The following is a 24,401-nucleotide window of genomic DNA, read 5'->3' as shown; positions in this document are numbered from 1 at the left end:
AAGTTTATCAGGAATACTCCTTCCTATGTACATCATTGTACCTTGTATAAAGATATGGGTTGGTTCAACCTAGAACAAAGGATATTTCATTTGCTGTCTTGTTTTTAAAGTCCTACATGAAACAGCTCTGAGTTACTGTGACAAAGAGAGAATGAACTCTTGTTTTAGATCTCCCTCCCGACCGGTGAGGGCGCTAGGGAGGAGGAGCAGACATCCCCAGGAAAGGCGGAAGTCGGCCACCTGGAAAGGGGGGCGGGACCACGGTGCGTCATCAACCCAGACAGGAAGCGCTGTGGCAATCGCGCATTGGTCAACAGCGGTTGCCCTCGCTGACCAATGGGGACGGGACGGAGCGATTCCGGGTACACGCACATATTAGTGATGGTGGATTATGCAACGCGGTACCCGGAAGCAGTTCCGTTGCGGTCCACTAGGGCCACTGCAATTGCGAAAGAGTTGAGTCAGATTATGGCTAGAGTAGGGATCCCAAAAGAGATATTAACTGATCACGGAACTAACTTTTTGTCAAAAACGCTACAGCAGGTGTACAAAATTCAAAAAATACGTCCCATCAGGACGTCTGTTTATCATCCTCAAACGGACGGCTTGGTGGAACGTTTTAACCAAACATTGAAGCAAATGTTGAGACGGTTTGTGAGTCAGGAGCAGAAACATTGGGCTACTCTTCTTCCTTACCTACTCTTCGCAGTGAGAGAGGTGCCTCAGAGCTCAACGGGATTTTCCCCCTTTGAGCTGCTATATGGCCGGCAGCCACGAGGCATCCCCGACCTGTTGAGAGAAGGTTGGGAAGAACACAAGGGCTCCTCTAAAAACGTAGTGCAGCATGTGCTCCTACTGCGGGATCGCCTTGATTTGATTGGTTGATTGGCTCAAGACAATCTCAGATCGGCTCAACATCGGCAACAGCAGCATTACAATACTAATGCACGAATTCGAAACCTTTCGGCCAGGAGATAAAGTAATGCTGCTTCTTCCGTTATGGGAATCGAAACTGTGTGCTAAATGGCAGGGGCCATATGAGGTGATACGGGCCGTAGGATTAGTAAATTATGAAATTAGACAGCCCGATCGCCGAAATAAAACAGAAATTTACCATGTTAATTTGTTAAAGCCCTGGAAGGCAAGGGAGGTCTTATTCATAGCCCCAGGTGAGATGGAGGATGACTTAGGACCCTGTATAGAGGCCCCTAGCCCCAGCCAGATTTCAATGGGGGAATAGTTGCTTCCGGATCAGCAGGTAGAATTGCGTAAGTTAATCGGGAAATTTGGGGATGTGTTTTCTGACGTGCCCGGCAGGACTAACCTTACCAAATATGCTGTTATTACTCCGCCAGGGGTCACTGTTCGGGAGAGGCCCTACCGGATCCCAGAACGCCGGCGGAGTGGAGTCCAGAACGAGGTGAGGGCGATGCTTGAACTTGGGGTCACTGAGCCTTCCAGAAGCGAGTGGTGCAGTCCTATTGTTATAGTGGCCAAGAAGGACGGCACTAATCGCTTCTGTGTTGATTTTCGAAAGGTCAATGCTATCGCCAAGTTCGACGCCTACCCCATGCCTCGGATCAACGAACTCCTTGACCGACTGGGGACGGCCAGGTTCATCTCAACTCTGGACCTGACGAAGGGATATTGGCAGATCCCTTTGACCCGTGATTCATGTGAAAAAAACGGCATTTTCAACTCCGGATGGTCTGTTTCATTTTAAAACCATGCCGTTTGGGCTACATGGTGCGCCCGCCGCCTTTCAGAGGCTGATGGAGGAGGTGTTACATCCCCATCGTGAGTATGCAGCAGCGTATATTGACGATGTGGTTATATATAGCTCCACCTGGAGAGAGCATGTAATTCGACTTACAGCCGTCCTTCAGTCTCTAAGGGCTGCCCGGCTGACAGCCAACCTGAGGAAATGTGCGTTTGCTAAATTGGAAACTCAGTACTTAGGATTTATCATGGGAAATGGACGGGTGAAACCCGTAGCCACCAAAGTCCAGGCTTTGGTGGACGCGGCTGTTCCCAAGACCAAGTCCCAGGTGAGGTCACTACTGGGATTGGCTGGTTATTCCTGCCGCTTCATCCCCGAGTATGCCACCGTAGTCAATCCCCTGGTGAACCTCACTAAGAAATGTGCGCCAAATTTAGTTAAGTGGTCAGAAGAGTGTCAGGGAGCGTTTGAGACCATTAAGCAAAAACTGTGCCAGGCTCCTGCGCTAATATCACCAGACTTTAGCAAGAGATTCTTCCTCCATACTGACGCGTCAGAGGTTGGTTTGGGGGTGGTCTTGTCTCAGAGAGTTAACAGGGTGGAGCACCCCATTCTTTACATCAGTAAAAAAATGCTTCCCCGGGAGCGCAATTACTCGGTGGTAGAGAAAGAGTGTTTGGCCATTAAATGGGCGACTCACTCTCTCAGATATTACTTACTGGGACATTCATTTGATCTGGTCACGGACCACGCCCCACTCAGATGGTTAAGCACTATGAAGGATAGCAATGCTCGGATAACTCGGTGGTATTTGGCATTGCAGCCTTATATGTATCATATGGTACATCGTGCAGGGAAAGATCACCAAAATGCAGATTATTTTTCCCGGGAGGGGGGAGTAATGGGGTTGGTAGGTTTGGCCGAGTGTTCCTTCGGCTCCACTCTGAGCGGTGGGATATGTGACAAAGAGAGAATGAACTCTTGTTTTTGATCTCCCTCCCGACTAGTGAGGGCGCTAGGGAGGAGGAGCAGACATCCCCAGGAAAGGCGGAAGTCGGCCACCTGGAAAGGGGGGCGGGACCACGGTGCGCAATGTCATCAACCCAGCTGTGGCAATCGCGCATTGGTCAACGGCGGTTGCCCTCACTGACCAATGGGGACGGGACGGAGCGTACAAAAGGGGGCGTGGCTCAGGGTTCTGTTCCTTCTGGCAAGGTACCGTGCGTGTGAGAGAGAGCGAGAGCGAGAGAGAGAGAGAGAAACGAGCAGAGAAACAGAGGAAGGGAATTGGGAGACGGATCGTTTGTTGTGTGTGGATTTATCTACTAACCCATCTCCTCTTTTCTGTGTTGTAGAGCACTAACGGGACGCTCCGGGATTACACCAGAGGAGCGACAACCCGGAAGTGCTGGGTTTTAATACCCCCGTGTTTTTCCCGTTCCTGGAATATAAGAGGAAGACAGACTTTTGTTTGTTGTTTGTTTATTTGGGACTGCAACCCTTTTTCTCTTTGTTTAGTCGGGTTACACATAGTTGTGTATCCCGGCACTATTATTATTATTATTATTGTTTAATCGGGTTACACATTGCTGTGTATCCCAGTATTATTATTTGTTGGTTTTTTTTTGCCGTGTGAGGAATAAAAGCCGGGAGTTTTTACCAACAAACCTGGACTGGTCTGACGATCATTTACACCACACGCTCAGCTATCCTGTCACAGTTACCTATGTAATTAAATAGTTAATCGTAACGTGATGTATCAAATTATCAAATTTGAAAACTTTGATGGGTCAACGTGCCTTTGGATATCAAGTACCGTTTTGCTGGAACCCAGTGGCACCTTTGAAATGCCTCATCATTAACAAATTTTAAGAAATTGCTAACTATTTATTTTAAGGTTAATGTAGGTTATGTCATTGCAATTCAATTCCTAACTGCAGTGTTTGACCTAATGTCTCAAAATGTGTAGTTACCAGTGAATCATTTGTATAGGTAGGTAATGTATTTCTCTGCCAGTACATCTCTACATATCACAGAAGGGATTTTACCTTTCCCTTTTCAACAGAAACTCCCGGACGGCCCTCAGGTGAACTGTCTCTTGGTCTCAGCAGAGGAGGAAGTCTAACTGGAAGGTGAAACAAAAACAAATATATACATGAAAACATAAATATTGTAACCCCATCAAAATACAGTACATGCTCCATTTACAACAACACATTAATCAAATCCAAAGCAACGCCAGCATAGCCCTGTAGGTTTTGTCTGGATTAAATGCAGGCCCTGCTTAAATGACTGGTATGTGTATCAGTTTGGGCAGGTAGCAAGGATCATGCTACTGTAGCTAAGAAATAAAGAGACAAACCCAGTGAACATATAGTTAAATTATTATTATTATTATTATTATTATTATTATTATTATTATTATTATTATTATTGTTCTGCCTTGAGGGATTTTAAATGGCTGGGTTCCTCCTGGTGCCTGAGAGCGCACACCTGATTCCTCTTTCCCACATCTTACCCAAACAGCCATTTCAATCACCTCTAATCACCCACCTCCAGATGTTAATCTGGGAAGGTTTTGCATTACCCAATCTGTCACTGCTGCAGTAAATAAACTCAGATTTCATCTGGAGGTTGATTGAGATAGGGTAACTGATCCTGCAATCGGATCCTGATGAAGACAGCTTTAAAAGCTTACCCAATGCTTGGTTCTTTACCAACTTGTCAATCACAATTTTATTTAAAAGCATATTCCAGGAGGTTAGCCGTGTTTCCAAAGATGAGCAGCTGATGTCAGGTCTGTGAACCATTTTCTCTCAAAGGAGAACTTGGGTTTAACATTGTCCTAGTAAAAGTAATGCACTTAGGAGCACTACATTCCCTTATCTTTAACACTGGAACACCAGCATATGTTTCAACAGTATTTGCGAGACAATTAATTACAAAAACATTGCTTGGTAGGACTTAGCTTGGCTTAAAACAGCTATCTATCCTATTACACCTTTTACTTTAACTGTACAAACTGAAATAGTTGCAAACATGTTGTGAATGGGAGAGTAGGAATCTGAGCTGCAAATCTACCTCCCGACAAGAAAGGGCGCAAGTAAGGTTGGTGGTATGCCTTCACAGAGATGGGCCGACTCGATGGTAGGACAGAACCAGAAGTTGGACATCTTGGGGAAAGGGCATAGTTGTAGGACCAGCTGGGTGATGCATGTGTTATGATCAGCTGGGTGATGCATGGCGATTGGAGAGAGCATGGCGCTGTGCTGATCACGGGGAGGAGTTTAGCAGTAAAAAGGGGACGCAGCTACGTGAGCACGGCCCCTTACACTGAAACCTGACCCAGCTGGAACGCTGCTTTGTTTGTTTTGCTTTGTGTTCACAGAAAGAGACAACAGGAGCCGCCGTCACTGAGCCAGCACGACCACCCAGAGCACCTACAGTACACCAGCATGACCACCCGCAGCACAGCACCAATGGAGCGCGAGCACGGGCACCCTGGACATTGTATCTATTTGGGTAATGTCAACTGTGTGTGGGACTGCAAGCTCGGAGTTCTCTTTCCCCAATAGCAGTGATGGTAGAGGGGAGGAATATACAAAATAAAAAGAACACTTGTAAATACCACCGTTTGGTATCCTTCCTTCCTGTTCTTTCTATTCTTCCCCACACCACTAACCTCCTGACACATGTCCAGGGGAGTGTGTTGTTTTCTTTTTGTGAATTTTCATCAATTATTAAACTGTTAAAGAGTGGTATGAGCTTTTGGAGGGAAGATAAAAGCTGACTGATTCCAAAAGTCTAGTGCATCTAGAAAAGGATATGCTATGCCTGTCTGCTATCCAACTATTTCCCTCTGTTAAGGCACAACTGTAATGGTAGAAATGTAGAAAGTGGGTTGTTACACTGGCCTTTCACCTGCACTAGGCCAAGGCTGTCTCCATATTACTGTATGTTTAAAATGAAAATCTAAAGGTTTACCATCATAATCAAAACAAGAGAAAATACTATTAGCTCAGAGTGGAAATAAAAAGTACTGTTCTTTCTTGGGTTATGGCAATTCCCTTCCCTAACTTTTGAACGGGACAGCTTTTTTTTTTTGTAATGTTAACAGATCACTTTGATGGGCTTTTATATTTGGTAGCTCCTCTGGGAATGATGCAGCTCCCTAGGAAAAGTAGCATTTGAAATACCAGCAAACCTGCTGTGTTCTGTAATTCCTTTGGACTCCCTTAGGAAGACTGTGCATTCACAGTAGAAATTGTGTTGACATAAGCACCACACATTGTGAGGTTTATACATCTACAAAGTTAACTATAAACTAACACAGAACAATTCAATCAACGTTTGGTGATTTTCCTAAGGTACACTATAAGTTTTGAAAATTCACGATTGTAATCTGAACTGTGAATTACGACCGATTGACAGCAGAATCACATTTGTATTATGCAATAATAATTACATCTTTAAAGTACTGTTTTTCTTAATTTATACAATACAAGCAAATCCATACTGTAAAAGAATCGACCCTCTTCGCGGTTCGTTGCCTCTTTAAAACATGACCCAACACACACAGGAATGGATTTTTTTTTAATAAACACAACAAAAAAAATAAACAAAACAAACACCTAGCTCTTCTTTGAGCAATAACTAAAACAAAACAGGAACCTAAACTGAAAACAGGGCAGCTAAGCTGTTTACCTGTAACAAAACAAACAAACAAAACAGCACACACACAAAAAGGATTCACTCTACCTTTTTCTTTTTTAAATTACGGCTGTACCCACACACCAGCACAGCCGGGCCTCTGCCCTCTTCAGCAGCCGCCCAGAGCAGACTGACTGCTCTCCTTTTAAACCCTGCACCTGGCTCCAATTTTCAATAGTAGCCAGGTGCAGGTAATGATTAATAATAAAACAATTAACAAAAACAATTAAACAATTAAACAAAACAAAACCAAAATGTGCCTTACGCACATGTTTTTCTGCAGGGAGGTTTTAACCCCCTCCCTGCTGTCTCACAATACACATACTGCATTTACGACATCTGGAAGATAGGTGAACCATTTATATACATACATACATATATATATATATATATATATATATATATATATATATATATATATATTGTGATAACTTGCCCCCACTTAGGTTCGTTGCCCCTTTACAAATTGACCCAGCACACTGAAATTGGGGGTTCAGCGCTTCCGCGCACTTTTAATAATACAAACAATACACAAAATACAAAACAAAAACAAACACCTAGCTCCTTCGGAGCGCTAACTAAGACTCAGGAACACCCTGACTATCAAGTGGGACGGCTAAGCCGTTTCCCCACAACACAAAACACAGGATTTCTACCCTTGCCGACTGCTTGGACGCAGAGCACACCTCCCTGCCTCCTTCTAGACAGCAGCCCTGTGCAGACTGACTGCACCTCTCATATACCCTGCACCTGGTCCTAATTTAACAATAACTACCAGGTGCAGGGGATCATTAACAATAAACCAATTAACAAACAATCAAACAAATGTGCATTCTCACATGTTTTTTCTTCATGCAGGGAGGATTAACCCCCTCCCTGCTGTGTTACAATATATATATATATATATATATATATATATATATATATATATATATATATATATATATATTCAAACACAGTAGTATTGTGTGATTTTGCTTTAAGTAGATGGCAACAACTAATACATTCCCAGTTTCGATAATTTCAAGAGAATCATCCATACATGAGACCTGGGGGTCAGTTATTTACACTCCTGTGTGTAGCAAATGTTTAGATTATTGACTGCCCCTAGAGTGAAACCCCAGGTGCTATCATACTAACACCATAGGTACAATGAATGGCTGAGCAATATATAGAAGTGTATTAGGCATGGAGTGTGTTATGGAGAAAAGAACAGCCCAAAGACTCACTGTGCAAACTTGGAAAGTCATTTGCGCGGGTTTCCCAGTATTGTTTGTGCAAAACTGAAGCACTGTAACAATCCCAGATAAAGCTTGCATTGCAAAATAGCACACGTATCAGTCTCATGATATTTTGATAAAAAGTGTAACCAAACTCTTCCTTTAACAAAAGTCTTGGGATTTATTGACATCTGATATTATATAAAACAAACACTTCTTGTGAAGTCTTTTTCATCTCTTTTTTGACATTCTCAACTATACTTTCTGCTGACCCAGCCTAACGTAACATTTACATACTGCTGAAAAGAAAACACAGAACATATAGCGGGAGGCTCACTTTGTCAGAGTTAATTGACTTTGATCTTGGATATTGTCATCATAAGATATTGTCATCATAAGATAAGTATCATAAGATATTGTCTTTGTCACTGCAAAAATATTTATGCAGCACACTTAGTTATAAAGATTTCCATTTCTACAGCCTACAGTCTTTCAACTCCCATCACTTTTGCACATTTAAATAATTTGCACCATGACCCTATCTGCACTCTGTAAGGAATTATAAACTAGTTTTACATTTGACCTTAAGGAGAGGTCAAAGGCCATCATCAAGGTCACTTTTGGATAGAGTATATATGGGTTCTATCCAGTGGCGGAGCAATAGCAGGTGCAGCAGGTGCAACTGGAGTCAGGCCCACGCACTCAGAGGGCCCCAGAGGGGTTGGAATGTTTTTTTTTTTTTTTTTTTAATAACAATGATACTATCCTTCACATTTATATTTGCAGATGTTACATATTTGTATCACTGTAGCTGCCGGTGTGCGGTGCCAGTAATTCCGATTGTATCCTCCCTCATTTCAACAGGTATCGCTATTGTCTTAATTATCCTAACTTTTTTCCCTCGGAGGCTGGTACGAGGGACTTCATGGAAGGTTTTGGGGTACTATTCAGCACAGACATTTGCAGTTATATTTTGTGTGTACGATTCATCCTGTAGTTTAGATGGAAGCTGTCAGGTGCTGCTGCGGGCACCAAAATAAACTACAGCAAATCAACATGCCTGCATCTCTGATTTAAAAATAATAATAATAATAATAATAATAATAATAATAATAATAATAATAATAATAATAATAATAAAACGATTTCCTATGTGAGACAAGTTCTGCAAATGTCTGTGCAGAACTGTGAATTCTGTAATAATTTCTGTGATCGCAGAATTGGGAAATCCTAGTAGGATTGGTGATTAAACCTGTTTGTTTACGATTAAAAAATAGTGTAGTGTTGGATGTTAAGATATATGCAAAATAAAATTAAAGTAGGTGAAAAAACTTATTGCGTACTGTTTCATATATGCTAATATTCTGACAATTAAATATAGTTCAATATTGAACAGTTGATTTGGTATGTTTGATGTTTATAAATAAGGGTTAAATTAACGTTTGGGGAGGGGGCCCACAATAAGGTCCTGCAGTGGGGCTCATCTTCCTCTTCCTCTGCCACTGGTTCTATCTGTGTTCCATAATAACCATGACCCTATCTGCACTCTGTAAGGAGTTATAAGCTAGTTTTACACTTGACCTTAAGGAGAGTAACGCTTGGCTAAGACCTTCCAGTTTGCTCAATCTGTTCTACACTGTGATATACTGTAGTGGAGATGGAGCCAGTATCACAATCTGTTCCAAATGTCGTTGGCAATTTTGGATCTGCATTTATTTCCCATGTTTCTTCTACGTTATGCTACTGCACTGTATTTGCCCAAGCCATCTTTTTGTTTTGGGCTCAGCACTCGAGAAAGACTCCTATCTGCCCAATAATAATAATGCCTGTGTTATACAGAGGATAGAAAAGCAAAGCAATGCAAAGCAAAGTGAAGTTAAGATCCTTAACAACTGTGTTTCAAGGCAGAGCTCCACCAAGCTAAGGGATTGCGAGGTAAGCACATTGAGAAATTAATCCTGGTACTGATGTGCATTGTGTTAGCAGAGAAGTAGCGTAATAGGAGTGGCTCCTAGAATTATAAAGTCACTAGTTCTTTGTATGACAAAAAGAATCCTCACATTAATGAGGACACACTGTAAAGGATATATACAGTGTACAATACATAAAAAAGCAAACTTCCTAAGCCAGTCCTAGATTTCCGAAATGTAATTATTCTCCATAATGAAAATGAAAATAGACATTTTCACTGGTTTCCTATACTCTACATTGTACACATGCACAGTCATTGCAGAGCTTGAGCACCGTTTAAAAATGTGATCCTCTTTCGGTCTATGACTCGCAAGAGAATCATAATCTGTAACTTAATTGGTTCATGTATTTCCAAAGCCGTAAAAAATGTTTTTATTTTTCCATGTGTCTAAAAATAACCCCACTATTTTCCGTTCCTATATTGATTTGTCCATGCCCAGAAGGCAGGCACTCCTTGGCTTTGCATATTTTTCATAAGATTCCATCTACTGAGAGAGGCAGCTCGGGTCATTATTATTATTATTATTATTTATTATTATTTATTTCTTAGCAGACGCCCTTATCCAGGGCGACTTACAATCGTAAGCAAATACATTTCAAGTGTTACAATACAAGTAATACAATAAGAGCAAGAAATACAATAACTTTTGTTCAAGTGTGACAAACCACAATTCAATAATACAGCAGATAAGTGATAGTTACATCAGGATATGATTAAATACAAAATACTACAGGTTAAACACTTGGCAGATTACAGTATTCTGAAGTACAGGATTAAATGCAGTAAAATAGGGGGCAGATAAGAGCAAAATAAAGCACATTTAAATGAAGGGTGATAGTGTCCCAGGATACAAACAGAGGAGTTCTACAGGTGCTGTGAGTCTTAAGGAGGCGCCGGAATGTGGTCAGGGACTGGGCAGTCCTGACATCTGTAGGAAGGTCATTCCACCACTGCGGAGCAAGGGTGGAGAAGGAGCGGGCTCTGGAGGCAGGGGAGCGTAGCGGAGGTAGAGCCAGTCTTCTAGTGCAGGCGGAGCGGAGAGGTCGAGTGGGGGTGTAGGGAGAGATGAGGGTCTGGAGGTAGCTGGGTGCAGTCTGGTCAAGGCATCTGTAGGCTAGTACAAGAGTCTTGAACTGGATGCGAGCGGTGATCGGGAGCCAGTGGAGCGAGCGGAGTAGTGGAGTAGCGTGGGCGAAGCGAGGCAGAGAGAACACCAGGCGGGCAGCAGAGTTCTGGATGAGCTGGAGCGGACGGGTGGCGGACGCAGGGAGGCCAGCCAGGAGGGAGTTGCAGTAGTCTAGGCGGGAGAGTACCAGGGCCTGGACCAGGAGCTGGGTAGCATAGTTGGTGAGGAAGGGTCATTTTAAGGTAAATTATATTGTATTACTTTCATGGGGGCAAGTACTCCGACACTTACGTTTAAGATATTCGTGTCACATGAAGTTGTATTCTTAGACCTAGTTAGTTCAAGAGGTTATATAATCTGATTTCTGGATCATGCGGTGCTGGTCTTTCTGAACCGTTTGTCATTCAAATAATCGGCCATCACATAAGCTGATATTAATAACCACATTTCATCAGAAAGGAACTTGATAGGTCCAAATAAAAGTTTTTAACATACACTGAGAAATAACCAGAGCTTGTTGACGCTCCATTGCCTTCTATACTCTCTCCTGTGCTGGATAGGAAACATGCTAGCATACAAGAATCCTTTTCTTCAACCAAAATATAAATATCAGGAACTGTGACAAATTACATCTCTAACAGCTATAGCACTTGTGCAGGAAGCATGTGAATATTTTAAGCTATATAAAAATGTCCAAATTTATTAAAATGCATACATGGCCCTCAATCCGCCACCCCATTGCACGCTTTCAAAAGCGTTCATAATTTTGGAAGGCCCCTATTAGAATTATGTAAAAGTGCCATTTTATCATGGCATAGCACAGGGGTGCCCAATCCTGGTACTGGAGGGCCGGTGTCCCTCCTGGTTTTTGTTCCAACTGTACACTAAATTGCTTAATTGGACCAATTAAGCTTCTAATAAGTGCTTGATTGGTCCAATTAAGTAATTTAGGGGGCAGTTGGAACAAAAGCCAGGAGGACACCGGCCCTCCAGGACCAGGATTGGGCACCCCTGGCATAGCAGGAACACAAACATTCTATTCGAGTGGCAACAAACAAGTCCTTTCCCCTGAACCACCACATCATGCTGCACAAGTCTCAGACTGGCACAAATATGAGACACTAGTGTTCCATTATTATACACCTCCTTTGTAAATACAAAGGAGGATGTCTTACATGTGGTTGCAACTCTACACGCATAACACAGAAACTTTTGCCAAATGACAAGGATACTTGTCATTACAGTCCTCCTATAGCAACATGATGAAAGAAAACTGTTTTGCCAGATGTTCTCGGCAAACCTCAATACTGTAAACTGGAGCAGCGGTTAAGTACGTGGATGTGAACAGGTGGCTTTGCAGGGGTGACGTCAGACCAGAAACACAGACTCAAAACAAGTAATGGCAGGGCAAATTGAAACGCTACGATGTCCAGTGCTTTATTAAACAAAACAGACAGTTTAAACAAAACAAATTGCACAGGGGCCAAAGTAAAACAGAACAAAACATAAGTAATCTTCTAGAACGAGTACCTACAAGGTCTCACAGTTGGTAACAATCATCTTTCTAGTACTCACACTATTGTTTCACCTTCCTCCTCTTAGCTCTCTCCCCTGACAAAGGCGCTCTCCTGGCTTTTATAGTTTGTGGCTGGAGCCCAATTAATCAATAATTAATAATTAGTGAATTAAGGCTCCAGCCACATTCTCACATGTATTTTGGCAGGGAGGACTTTAACCCCCTCCCTGCCGATCCAAAACACACAAACGCAAACTCATATTAATAATAAAAGGAACAAATACATATATACATAAAACAGTAATAAATCATAACAGTACAAAAATATAAATTAATAAGGGGCGGGCACCCCGTCACAGTGGAACACTGCTATAATTTGTGTCACAGCTGCAAGCAGAGAGTAGGGCCTAACATTAGCTTTAAAGAAAACAAAATGTTTAGGTGTGTGGCTGTCCATTCAATTTACTGCTGCAAAGAAACATTTAGGGTAAATATATGTGTGTTTTTGTGTAAACCATGGAATAACACAATAAGGCATTAATAACTTGTTATTTTTAACTTTTGAAGCATATTACTGTATAGATAAAGGGTAGGTCTGTGGCTTCCATAACCAATTACCAAAATATTTCTTTAATATTTACAACAGCTGAACTAATAAAAAAAAAAATTCAATTCTAGTGTACCTCTAGTATAAGGCTGACACTGTGCTCTACTTGTAAAAGTAAACGGAAGAACTCATTCATTACTATGGCAGGGCAGCAGGAGAGGCCCTGCACACTGTAAAAGGGGGCAGGGCAGAGGCCTGCTGATTTAGATGTATTGTGTTTATTATTATTATTATTATTATTATTATTATTATTATTATTATTATTATTAAAGAGAAAAGTATTGTGTATGTTTATTAAGAACAGGTGATTTAATGTACTGTTTTGGTGGTGGTTGGCAGGGATGGGGTTAATTTCCTATCCCTACCAAAATACATGTGAGAATGATGTTGGAGCTAAATTGAATAACTGATGATAATTAGGCTCCAGCCACATGCTATTTAAGGAGAGCAAAATCCTTTGTTTAGGGGGAGTTTTGGGTGAGTGAAACTGTGTTAATACAGTGCTCACTCTTTACAACGCTATAGTGTGGATCCATAGGTACAAGACCATGCTATTTGTGTTCCGTCTTATAATGAGTATAACGGGGCTACTGTAATGGCATTATGGAGCAAATGGGAGCCACGACCCTACCGTGTCAGAACTGATTCCGCACTATAACGAGGTGTGTTATAATGGGTGAGCACTGTACTGTGTCTGCATTTTGTATTTGGAAAAGTTCAGTGAAGGCTCTGCCCACCCTGAACAGTTTTGTTTTTGTTTAAAACTTTATTTTACTCTGTGAGCAATGTTTTGTTCAACCTTTTGATTGACAATTGTAATCCAGGTGCAAAGGTTTGTTTTATTAGTTGTTTTTGTCCAGTGCCTGATGGCGAAACAAACATGAAATAATAATGATGGTAAGTAATACAGCGGCATGTATTACTTCCATTTATAATCCCCACAAGCTGGTCCTGAAATAATAGTCCAGTTCTTGTATCCCCCACATTAAACACAAAACACATACACAAGTCTGGCTAGTGCGTGAATTAGTGATTGTGGTGCAATATAGTTTTACAGTGGTACAAGTGAAGTGCTGTTCCAGGTTTGTTGTGGCCTCTGGCGACAGCTCCGGAATGTGTTAGCCGTCTAGTGAATACACTCAGCAATAGACAGTAGAAACAAACACTCACGATTATTTCACCAACAGTACGGGTCCTTCCAGGTCAATGACACAACCAAAACGAAGGAACAGATAACATTGCTTCGACCCCTATTTATACCGTCACTCATGACTTGGTAAATGATTGCTGCTGCTTTTTATGATCTGCAGCTGCCACATCATTTCCCCTCCGGGTCAATAAGTTAGTGTACCGAAGTCTATTTTCTACGTGACCAACTTCCTTTTAACCCTCGGAATGAAGTGTCAGGCCAAGTAGTCCAGAGTACTCTGTTCCCGTTACTTAGCGCCCTCACAGATCGGGAGGGAGATTTACCACCAAGAATCATTGTCTGTCACAGCTTGTTACACAGAAAAATGATACATCCTAATCCTTAAAAAATAACATTTTCTCTGCCAAAACCTTTCAATACCGTATGTTATATAAAAATAAATTGAGAGTCAACGTTTTTTTTTCTTTATCCTGTTGTCTTAATTCCTAATAAATCCAACCTCTGACTGACAGCCCTATTCAGATAGAAGTGTAAAGAATGGTCCCCTCAGACAGCTCTGTAGATGCATCACAAAGGGAAAAGGAAACACATAGAGGACATTTAGTCTATGCAAGTTAGTCAATTTGCATATTTTAAGTGTGGTTACCCTCTCCAAAGTAAAACATCAAAAGTGAGTGACTTAAAAGCTGACACTTTCAGTTACCTTTGCCAATCTTTCTACTGTGAAATCGAGGCTGATGGGTGAACAGACTAGCTGGAGAAAATACATGCAAGAAAATCAGATACTGTTTCTGAATGCATTTGTTTGACACTTAGGCCAGTTAAGCTGTAATGTGGATTTTGTTTTCTAACTTCCTTGTGTTTTCTGAGTCTTGGAAACAACATTATAGAGGCAGCCTGCTCTGTTATAAATATCACTTTTTAATGAACCTTAATGAAAAATGCAATGACCTGACAGTGAATGCCTGTGAGCTAATAGCATGCATATAAGACAACAAAATGTAAGATGTTTGATTTAATTCTTATTAAGCTGCTACTATCTTTTTTGAGAAATGTATTTACAGTATGTGTGTCATATTTATTACCAAAATGTGATCTACATAAATTGGCAAAAAGTAGCTTACAACAATCTGACAACAAACATTAATCTTTGACACACATTTGGATTTCCCTTTAAGAAACATATTGAAATACCTTTTAAATACATACACGCAATTATAATAAAAAACTAGAACTGCCAGGCAGTTTTACGGCTCCCAAGCCCCAGTACCAGTACCAAACACTTAAGCAATTACTGGAATAGATGGTTTTAGTTCTTGATACTTGACAAGTTTGAAATCAGTCACTTCACCAGTTCCCCAGAAAAAGATTTTGAATTTTTTTTCCAAAAAATGCGTCATGCGGCCATCTTAGATCACGCACAAATACAATTTTTGAAAAAGTCAATTGTACCGATACAGGCATGATGGTTTTCAGGTTTGGAGTTAATCAAGTAAACCGTTTTTAAACTGAAGAAGGTTTAAATTTAAGAAGATGTAGGTCTGGCGGCCATCCAGTTTTACAAAAGAACACCATTTTGACATATTTGAATTCCATTGTCCCCAGGATGATGCCTACCAAGTTTAGAGTTAGTTGGTTAAGACTTGCAAACAGCAGCAGTTTGATGTTTGGGGCGTGTTTTGGCGAATTTGGTAGCAGCCATTTTGGTAGCAGTACAATTTATTGCAGCAACTTCTGCTTTACAAACTTGAAGCGGGTATGGTTGCTGATGATGTATGCAAAGTTTCAGATCAATCGGTTCACTGCTTCCCAAGAAGATTTTGAAAGGTTTTTAAGGAAATGCGTCAGGCAGCCATCTCACTTTACGCATAAACACCATTTTTGAAAAAGTCAATTGTATTGACACAAGGATGATGCTTGACAACTTTGGAGTTAATCAACTAAACCGTGTTCATCAGAAGCGGTTTTAAATTTAAGAACGAAACGTAGGTCTGTCCGCTATCTTGTTAGCCATTCTGGCTGTGAAGCCTAATAACATGAAGTAGTTCTGTGCTTTCTGTCAAAGTAATATTCCAAAAAATATTCAAATATCAAAGAATATTCCAAAAATGTCACAAACAATGATATAACTCTGTAATGCATAGATGTTGGCATTCATCCATTAGCATTTGTTTGGTTGTAAATAGAGTGATCTTTTATTGTTGGTGACAGAGTGAGATGGTTTAGGTAGTTGTGTAAAACTTGATTTTTAGTTACTGAATTGTATCATATTATATACACTTTGTTCAAGTTCAGCACCTAGAACTCAGTGGGTTCCTGCTTTTAAAGAGTTAACAGACACAAAAAGGTCTTGTCCAAAGACAGTCAGTTGACAAGCTTGGATTTGAACCAGGGATTCTCATCAGATATAACTTTCCTGTCTGTGTTTTCCTAACGTGGGCCTCAACCAATTCTCCGGAAAAGAAAGGGACAGTGTGACTTCAACGGCCCTTTTAGGTAAGCTGAAACCTTCTGAGATGTTTCAGCAGTTTTCATACCAATTCCAGCAGAGTTAAGAATTATGACTTTGACTCAAGACAACGAGTCTGACACAGAATCCCAGTTAATGATATCCTGTAACCCGAGCTGGAGCGGACACTGACAGCTGTTCTCAGAACCCTAATGAACCATGTCCATTTACAGATCATTGCCTTGGAGAACCTGATACCGGTGTGCTGCTCAGGCAAGCCCTGACACTGATGGAAATAGCTAGCCTGGTATTAAATGACAGGGGATCTGTTATCATGCGATTACCTGTCTGTGAAATACCTATTTATCTTTATTATTGAGTGCTTTCCTTCTCAAAGACAAGAAATGGAGGTTTGTCAACCACAAAACTCCACCTGTTAATCTAGGTATTTTAACAATCTGAGGTGGGGGGGGGAAAGGTAGCTGCTGTAATATTTAAGGAGATACTGTTAGACCCGCCCTATCAACCCCCCTTTCTTCTTCTTCGTAGGAATGTGGTTCAGAAAATAAATAAATATTTATTTGGACTAAGAGACAAGCAACTGTTCAAATGGCACACAGAAAAAAGGCATATCAAACAACAGAGATCAGAAGCAGACAGAAGCGCCCAGATTACAGTGGCTCATTAAAGCCAGATATTATGGGCTACACATACTGCCGCTGCCTGATCACCAGACAAAGGCTTTGTATTCTGAAGGGCGTAACATCATCATGCAACTGGCCTTGTAAAAACAAACATGGAGGACCAAGGAGGAAAGGTTGTAGGTAAGGGTAAGTAGGGGGCAGGCTCCAGCAGCCAAGGGGGTAATGAAAATAATTGCTCCACTCTCCCTCCCCCCACCTGTCCCCAGGGAATGAAAAAGGGAAATCTGAGGTAATTACAATATCTGCCCTGCCTGGAAGTGTATACAACACATTTTGACCTGTCCTCTGCTTTTAATAATGTATTCCAAACTAAATTACGAGGAAGTAATCCATGAACCCATACTGAACTGACAGTACTGAACTGAACTGCAGCAGGTGTTTATTATAGTACTATTGTTCATAGCCAGGGAGTGTTCATAGGTCGGCCAGGGAGTCCTCGACTCACCGCACACCAGCGACCCCTGTAGTCTGGCCGGGCGCCTGCGGGCTTGCCTGTAAGCTGCCCGAGAGCTGCATTGTCCTCCGACGCTGTAGCTCTTGGGTGGCTGCATGGTGAGTCCGCAGTGTGAAAAAAAAGCGGTCGGCTGACGGCACACGCTTCGGAGGACAGTGTGTGTTCGTCTTCGCCCTCCCGAGTCAGCGCAGGGGTGGTAGCGGTGAGCTGAGCTTAAAAAATAATAATTGGCCATTCTAAATTGGGAGAAAATAATAAAAATAATTGGCAACGGCTAAATTTATAAAAGAAAAAAAAATGTAATTTTCTCCAGTCATGTAACACATATGGGGCTGTGTGTTCGTGTACCTTTCTGTCAGTATGTATTAAATATTCTCACAAAGCATGAAACGCGGGAGTGCAGAAATAAAGGAGATATATTACATTATACCTAAAATCCCCGGGAGCAGTCACACTGACGGCCACACAGAAAACAATTGTATTTTGATTATACAGAACGGTATTCTACTTTATTATTTTTATTTACCAGTCTGCAATGTGTTTAGCTGTAATCAGATTAGTCTCTTCTCTCTGCCTGAGAGAATGACTAACAGTCTATTGTTTTCAATCAGCCTTTTGAAGGCTGACACCTGCTTGCCAGCTGCGCTGCTTTGGTCAGTCAATTAGCATCGGGACTAGTGAAAATAAATACCAGAGACCAGAGTTTTACAAAGCAACAAAATATGGAGTTGATGTTTTGTATCAGATGGCATGGAAATATTCTGTGAAAACTGGCTCCCGACGGTGGCCTGTTCAGGTGTTTTACAATGTATTGGACCTAGCAGCCATCAACTCCTGGGTAACAGCAACTTCGCAAGAAGCATTTGGAACAGAGGGAGACTGCCAAGCGTGTACCCACAGCTGAAGCTGGCAACCCCAATAAGAGCCGCAAGAGACGCCAATGCCAGGTTGGCAAGTGCAATAAAAATAAAACTTCAGACAGCTGTGCACTGTGCAGAAAGGCAGTGTGGAGAAACGCATTATCTGTGTTGATTATGAACAGCCCTAGACTCAAGGTAAAGGAATACCCTTTTGTTGAAAAAAAGAAAAATAAATTAGACTTTTTTTTATAACTTCTTGTGCTGTACGGTTCTATAAACATTTTTTTCTAAGTTCATTTATCTGTGTTGTTCAGTTGCTTTTGCTCATCTGATAATAAACCGATTGCTATTGAAAAGTTTAAAATGTATTGCTATCGTTTCAGTTTTATAAATATGTCTGTTGTAAACCAATGTCTGTTCAGATATTTATTTACATTTTCTTGTTTTGATTTGTAAAATAAATGTTATATAAATATGCTTCAGTTGTTCAGATGTTTATGTGATGTACTCAATAAAAAAAAACTAATTACATCCGACTGTTTCTCCTTTCGTTATACTATTTACAGTGTTTTGAATAGAGCCATCAGAAAGACGGCTGCGGGGCTTCTAGGTATGAGTATATCTCCGGTCCTTCTAGTGTTAAGGTGAAAACTGCTTAAATATACTGTAAAAATATAAATGTATAATCTACTTCCACATAATTGGTAACAGGTGGTGAATAATTTTCAAATACATGAAGTTTTGGATTTATACATGCAAAACTGAGCTCACCCTGTTTCAAGTGTATATTCAATGTTGGGTTTTCCTCTCCTCCACCTTACAATCTGCTCTTGTCTCTCATGGGGTTACTTCACTTAAAAGTTCCTTGTCTGTTCCTTGGCAAGACCATGGGACAGTGTTTAAATGGCACTTAGATTTCTGGTGCACTGCAAGTAATAAATATGTCAGTTTTTGTTTCCAAACAAAAAGTGATGTTACTTACCTGAAATAGCTCTTCTGCTACCTCTGAGACAGCCCCCATAGAAAGATGCAAAGTTCTTGTTGTCTTCTGTATGATTCCACTGTGTGTATATAACAGGTCCTGGAGAAAGTCTGTCCGAAAGGCCTTTCCTGAGGATGTCTCTATGTTTATTTTTAGTATGTGAACCAGCCTGCAAACAATGACATTATATTTTAGCACAAAACTGAGAGACACTGCAACAGTTACAGAAAAAGAAAATAATTGTATGTATGTATTAGTTTGAATTTTATATTGGTCTTTTATACTTTTAGTTTGTTTATCTATTAAAGATGGTGGACTTCAGATACAGATTCCAGCTGTAACACGTATGGAGCCCTCCCTGCAGCTTTAAGAATGTTCTGTGGGACATTCATTAATGCTTTCAGACATACTGTCTGTCCAGCACTGAAGATTTTGTATTCAATAACAATGTCTTATCCATAACTATTAAATACTCAATAGTGCAAAATTTATAAATACTTAATGAACTCAATGACATACGTTTCAACTTCAAGTCATCCTCAACGTCTTCAATGATTGAAGCCATTATTATTTTATATTTTTACATGACAGAGAACCTGACTACCTACTGTCTCTTTTACCTGACAAGGAATGGTTTGTTGTGCCCAAGGTCACCCACCCAAAGGCTATAGGCAGGCATTTCCGGTACAGTGAATGAACTGCTGATAACATCATTCCATAAATACATTTTCAGTTGGCTTCAGGCTTGCTCAACATGTTCAGAAGAAATTGGGCTTGATGGATTGGAAGAACGAGGTGTTCCACCTCCTTCTTAAAAAAAATGTGCACTCGTGATTTGGAATTGCATTGTTTTGTTTTTTTAAACAGTGTGCTTATCTATTTACTATTCACAAGATAGCCAATATACATTTATTAATTTATTTGTCTCTATTTTACAGTAATTATTTTACGTGCTCACAATTTAATCTGGTCAGGCAGCAGTAGCACTCATTAAGGTACCATATCTGTATAACAGGGGTAATTTGGACATGGTGTTCTCTTTGCACGCTTTAAGGAAAGGGCAGGTTCTGAAGTCCAGTTAAAGGCTGACCCATCCCCACACTGTCAGTGTCTAGATTTGTTACAGCAAACAGAAACAGAGCACTTAGACTAATAAAATGTATTAAATACATTTGAGGTCAAATTCCTTGTTAAATGCACCTCATCCACATGCAATTCAGCAGAACGCTAAGTCTCTCTAAACCAGTTTGTTTAATACTACATTTACTTTTCTTATTGCCAATATTGATTTAGTAAGATATTTATGAGGTTGTAGATTCATAACACTGCTCATGTTGCCTTGGGAAATGTGTCATTTTATTGACAAGGTATTAAAGAGCTCTCTGGTGCTATATGGCCTGCTGTTACTTTTGTCTTGGTAAGCTCAGTTTTCCTATTTAATAAATAACAAATTTAAACAGACCGCTGCACAATAATCATTCTTTATGGGCCGTCATTGTTTTACAGGTTGATCTAGAACCCCAAAACCAGAATACCACACTACGTTCAAGTTATATTACTGTTAGTGCCCAAGCATGTAATAGCTGCCTGCAGTATTGGATAACACCTAAGCTCTGTCTTACCATCTACATTCCAACCACCTTAGCAAATTCACTGTCAAAGAACACACGTGGGCTGGGGTGAGATGGGGTGGGAAGGGTGTGTAAGAGGTTGTGAAGGGTGATGACAACTCTGCTTTTACCCTTCAAGAAAAGGTAGCAGGCTGATATTTAGGGTGTTTATGTGCTTAAATAAAATGCTATGTGAGATTTTAGTGTTCCAATTTTTTTTTTGGTTTTACTTTTCTTTAACTAACAAATGTATGAAAGGAAACAAACAAAAAACTATTTTAATTTTTATTTAAATCCTTTACTGTGGGGTGCTTTCAACATTTCTACAAAAAATGTTGTGACGTTGCTTTAGACACCAAATAGGGCACCTAGATTACTGCAGACTTTAGATAGATACAATATTCAATATATGCCTTCAGTATAGTACAGCGTGAATGTCAAAGGGGAGAGGAGGAAAATTCCAGCTGCTGAAAAGAAGAGGTCTTATGACAAGAGAGATATAATCCACTATAACATTATTTGCATTTACTGGTTGCGGCTTTCTTCATCTAAATCGCTGTGTTTAATTAGACAAGAAACTTAAACTAAAACTACTAAGCTTTGTAGTACTTCACAAATAAAACTAATTAAAATGAATCAAATTCAGTAAATAGACCCTTTAACCCTGCAAGCTTGTGGAGTGTGGAGTGGAGGAGGTGAAATACAGTAAGGAATACTCAATAGTGAGGCGCTTAGGCAATTCTTTAGCAACTCATGCACATTATGTACAAAGACGAGACAGCTGTATCTCTTTGTTAAACACACAACCACTTTATTACTTCTGTCCAGCCGCAAATCAAGGAGATGTATTTCTTTATCTCTTTAGCACAGCATATAAAGATGGCTTCTGTTGCATTGGCTTTGAATTGAGCTCCAGTGGTCAGCTGGCTTGTAACTTGCTCACTGGTCGGAATCATTGAAAGTTTACCTTCTCACTGTTATCTTGAACGTGGAATTGAGAGTACAATGGCAGAACCTGTAATTCATTGTTTAAAATAGTTTCAGTGTCATATGAAAGCTTTAGTTTATTGTATTTAAGACCATGTCTTTAGATTCCTTGCACTTTATAATATTAAAAATGTCTCACAGCTTGTTAACAGGGCTGATAATGGAAGGTAATTCCCAAGAACCTCCATATTACTACAGACTAACACAAAGGGAAGTCAAACACAGCTGGATGATGAGTAAAGAAAAACATATTTATCATCACCTCCATCATATCTGAGGAACGCTAACTTTCTTTACAGCTGTGTGGGGTTTAAGTAATTCTCTGACCTCAAAAGCAATAAGGTTCAGGGTTCCGAAATGGTCCACCCTGCAGCTATCTCTTCCACTTGTGCTCCATCTGATATTTACTTTTGCACGTTTTGGAACATTAAAGGTTCTGCAAAAAAAAAAAATCCCTCATCTTTTTCAACTTGTGAAGGATTATTAACATCAAAGTCAATAGAAATGTCAACCCTTTTATCTTTGGAAATGCCAGCAGCCTTTGCATACCCCCCTGAACACTACCCAACCAACCCCCAGCAGAGAGAGACGATTACTACTTCAGTGGTGAGAGGATGGCTTTTGATCTCCTAACATATTGGAAATTACTTAAACGTAAGCCGTCCACCAGCTGAGGCACAAAAATAGATTACATCACACCCTGCCAGAAAGTCCCTGTTAAGTCCTGTACTTCAAGGCTTTTCATAATTCGATATTAATTTGGCTAATAGGATTAGGGAGACATTTTCATTCGATTTGCAGAATCGTTTTCCTCCCTTTAGTGGCCACTTTGCAACAGACTAATAGAGTAATATTAATATTCTATATTAAAATGCAAAGTGCAAATAAGATTCCAGCTTAGCATCGATAAACAGCAGTTCTGGAAGACATTGCATGGCAGATTGAGCAAAGCTTTTGTCTTCTTCGTGAAAAAAAAACAGCTGAAGTTGACTCTGATTGCCTTAAAGTGAAGTGAACTAAGAAGTGTGTTTTGCACTCACTCACCTGTTTTCTTATTTCCTGTTCATTGGATGAACCCTCCGTTCCAAAGCCCTCAGTGTTCAGGAGCAGGCCATGGTGGCTGTTGATACTTTGACTCAAAGCTCCATTGTCTGGGTGAAACTGAAACTTTTCTAAGGACCCAAAAAGAGCAAAGAAAAGGACATTTTCTATGATAGAGGATCAACAACAATGAAACCACAAGTGGAGTCAACATACATTTTTCACACTGACAAAGAAATAGAAACTATTTTAGGAGCAAATGGGGAATGCACACAAAGGGTCATGAACATCTGCAGTAAGTTACCTTGGAAGTCTGTCAAAGTAGATGGGTTCCACAGAGAACTATACATGTTTTACATAGAGACCAAGAAGATATACAGTGTGGAGAGGTGGGAATGAATAAAAAAAATGGTCAGGCTTCTTAGGCCTAATGTTGTTTTTTTTTTTTTTACATTTCCTAAAAAAAAACATATTGACCAAGACCTGCTCACCTAGAACTGAAATTAGAACTGAAACAAAACTAATAAGTCACTACCGTTCAATTTATTTTCTAACATTTATTTATGATAAAACAAAACACCGAGTGCAACTGTACCTCAAACTTGAAAGGGATTTAATTATTTAAACCAAAAAAAAATTCTAAAGAAATGCTGACCAGCAGGGGAGAGCCCTAGTTAGTTCTCTGTGATCATCGAACTGACTTTACCCCAATCTTAGCGTCTACATTTTAGCCATTGCAAATGGGATAAACAGCAAGAATAATAAATGAGAAATGTTACTCAATAGTCTGTCTACTTCCTACAGAAATGCATAATACACCTTAGAGACTGGAGCTGAACAATGCAGATTCTCCCTCTCGAGTCTGTACTATCACAATTATCGGCACTCTGATCTGTTTCCCTTTTTGTCGGACACAAGGCCACACTCTGCCATTTGACCTGAAATGCTTTGTTAGACCCCTTATTTCCACACAATACCCAGAAGCGATTTTAGGTCACTGGAGCTGGGTTGCCAAAAATGCACTGCCTGTCTGGAGGCTACAGGCTACGAGATAAAATGCAACATAAGTACTTCCATCTATATATAAAAAAAAGAAACACAGAATAAACCATTCTTTTCCATCTTCCAGCTCACAGGGTCCCTGCAGACAAGCATGGCCTTCAACTAATACAGATCAGTTTCCTCTTAGCTTCAATCAAGTTTTAATTAAGGTTGACTTCTTTTAACCCTTCCTACTTCCTTTAGGGATTGGTTTCTATTTTGTTCTTGATTTCTGTATTTCTATCATCAACT

At 40.4% G+C, this 24,401-nt stretch overlaps 1 protein-coding gene across 1 annotated transcript in view; it reads right to left on the bottom strand.

Moving 5' to 3' along the window:
- The window catches only part of LOC131737005 (uncharacterized), a 104,232-nt gene that overhangs the window by 49,045 nt on the left and 30,786 nt on the right, over positions 1-24,401 (bottom strand). Inside the window, exons 4-6 of the mRNA XM_059023424.1 lie at positions 23,112-23,239; positions 19,471-19,639; positions 3,769-3,845 (exon numbers count right to left, since the gene is read on the bottom strand). Of these exons, the coding sequence (XP_058879407.1) occupies positions 3,769-3,845; positions 19,471-19,639; positions 23,112-23,239 (374 nt within the window). The remainder of the gene's footprint in view (positions 1-3,768; positions 3,846-19,470; positions 19,640-23,111; positions 23,240-24,401) is intronic.

This window comes from Acipenser ruthenus, chromosome 4, assembly GCF_902713425.1.
Source record: "Acipenser ruthenus chromosome 4, fAciRut3.2 maternal haplotype, whole genome shotgun sequence".
Classification (NCBI taxonomy): domain Eukaryota; kingdom Metazoa; phylum Chordata; class Actinopteri; order Acipenseriformes; family Acipenseridae; genus Acipenser; species Acipenser ruthenus.
This window is presented reverse-complemented; position numbering and strand designations above follow the sequence as displayed.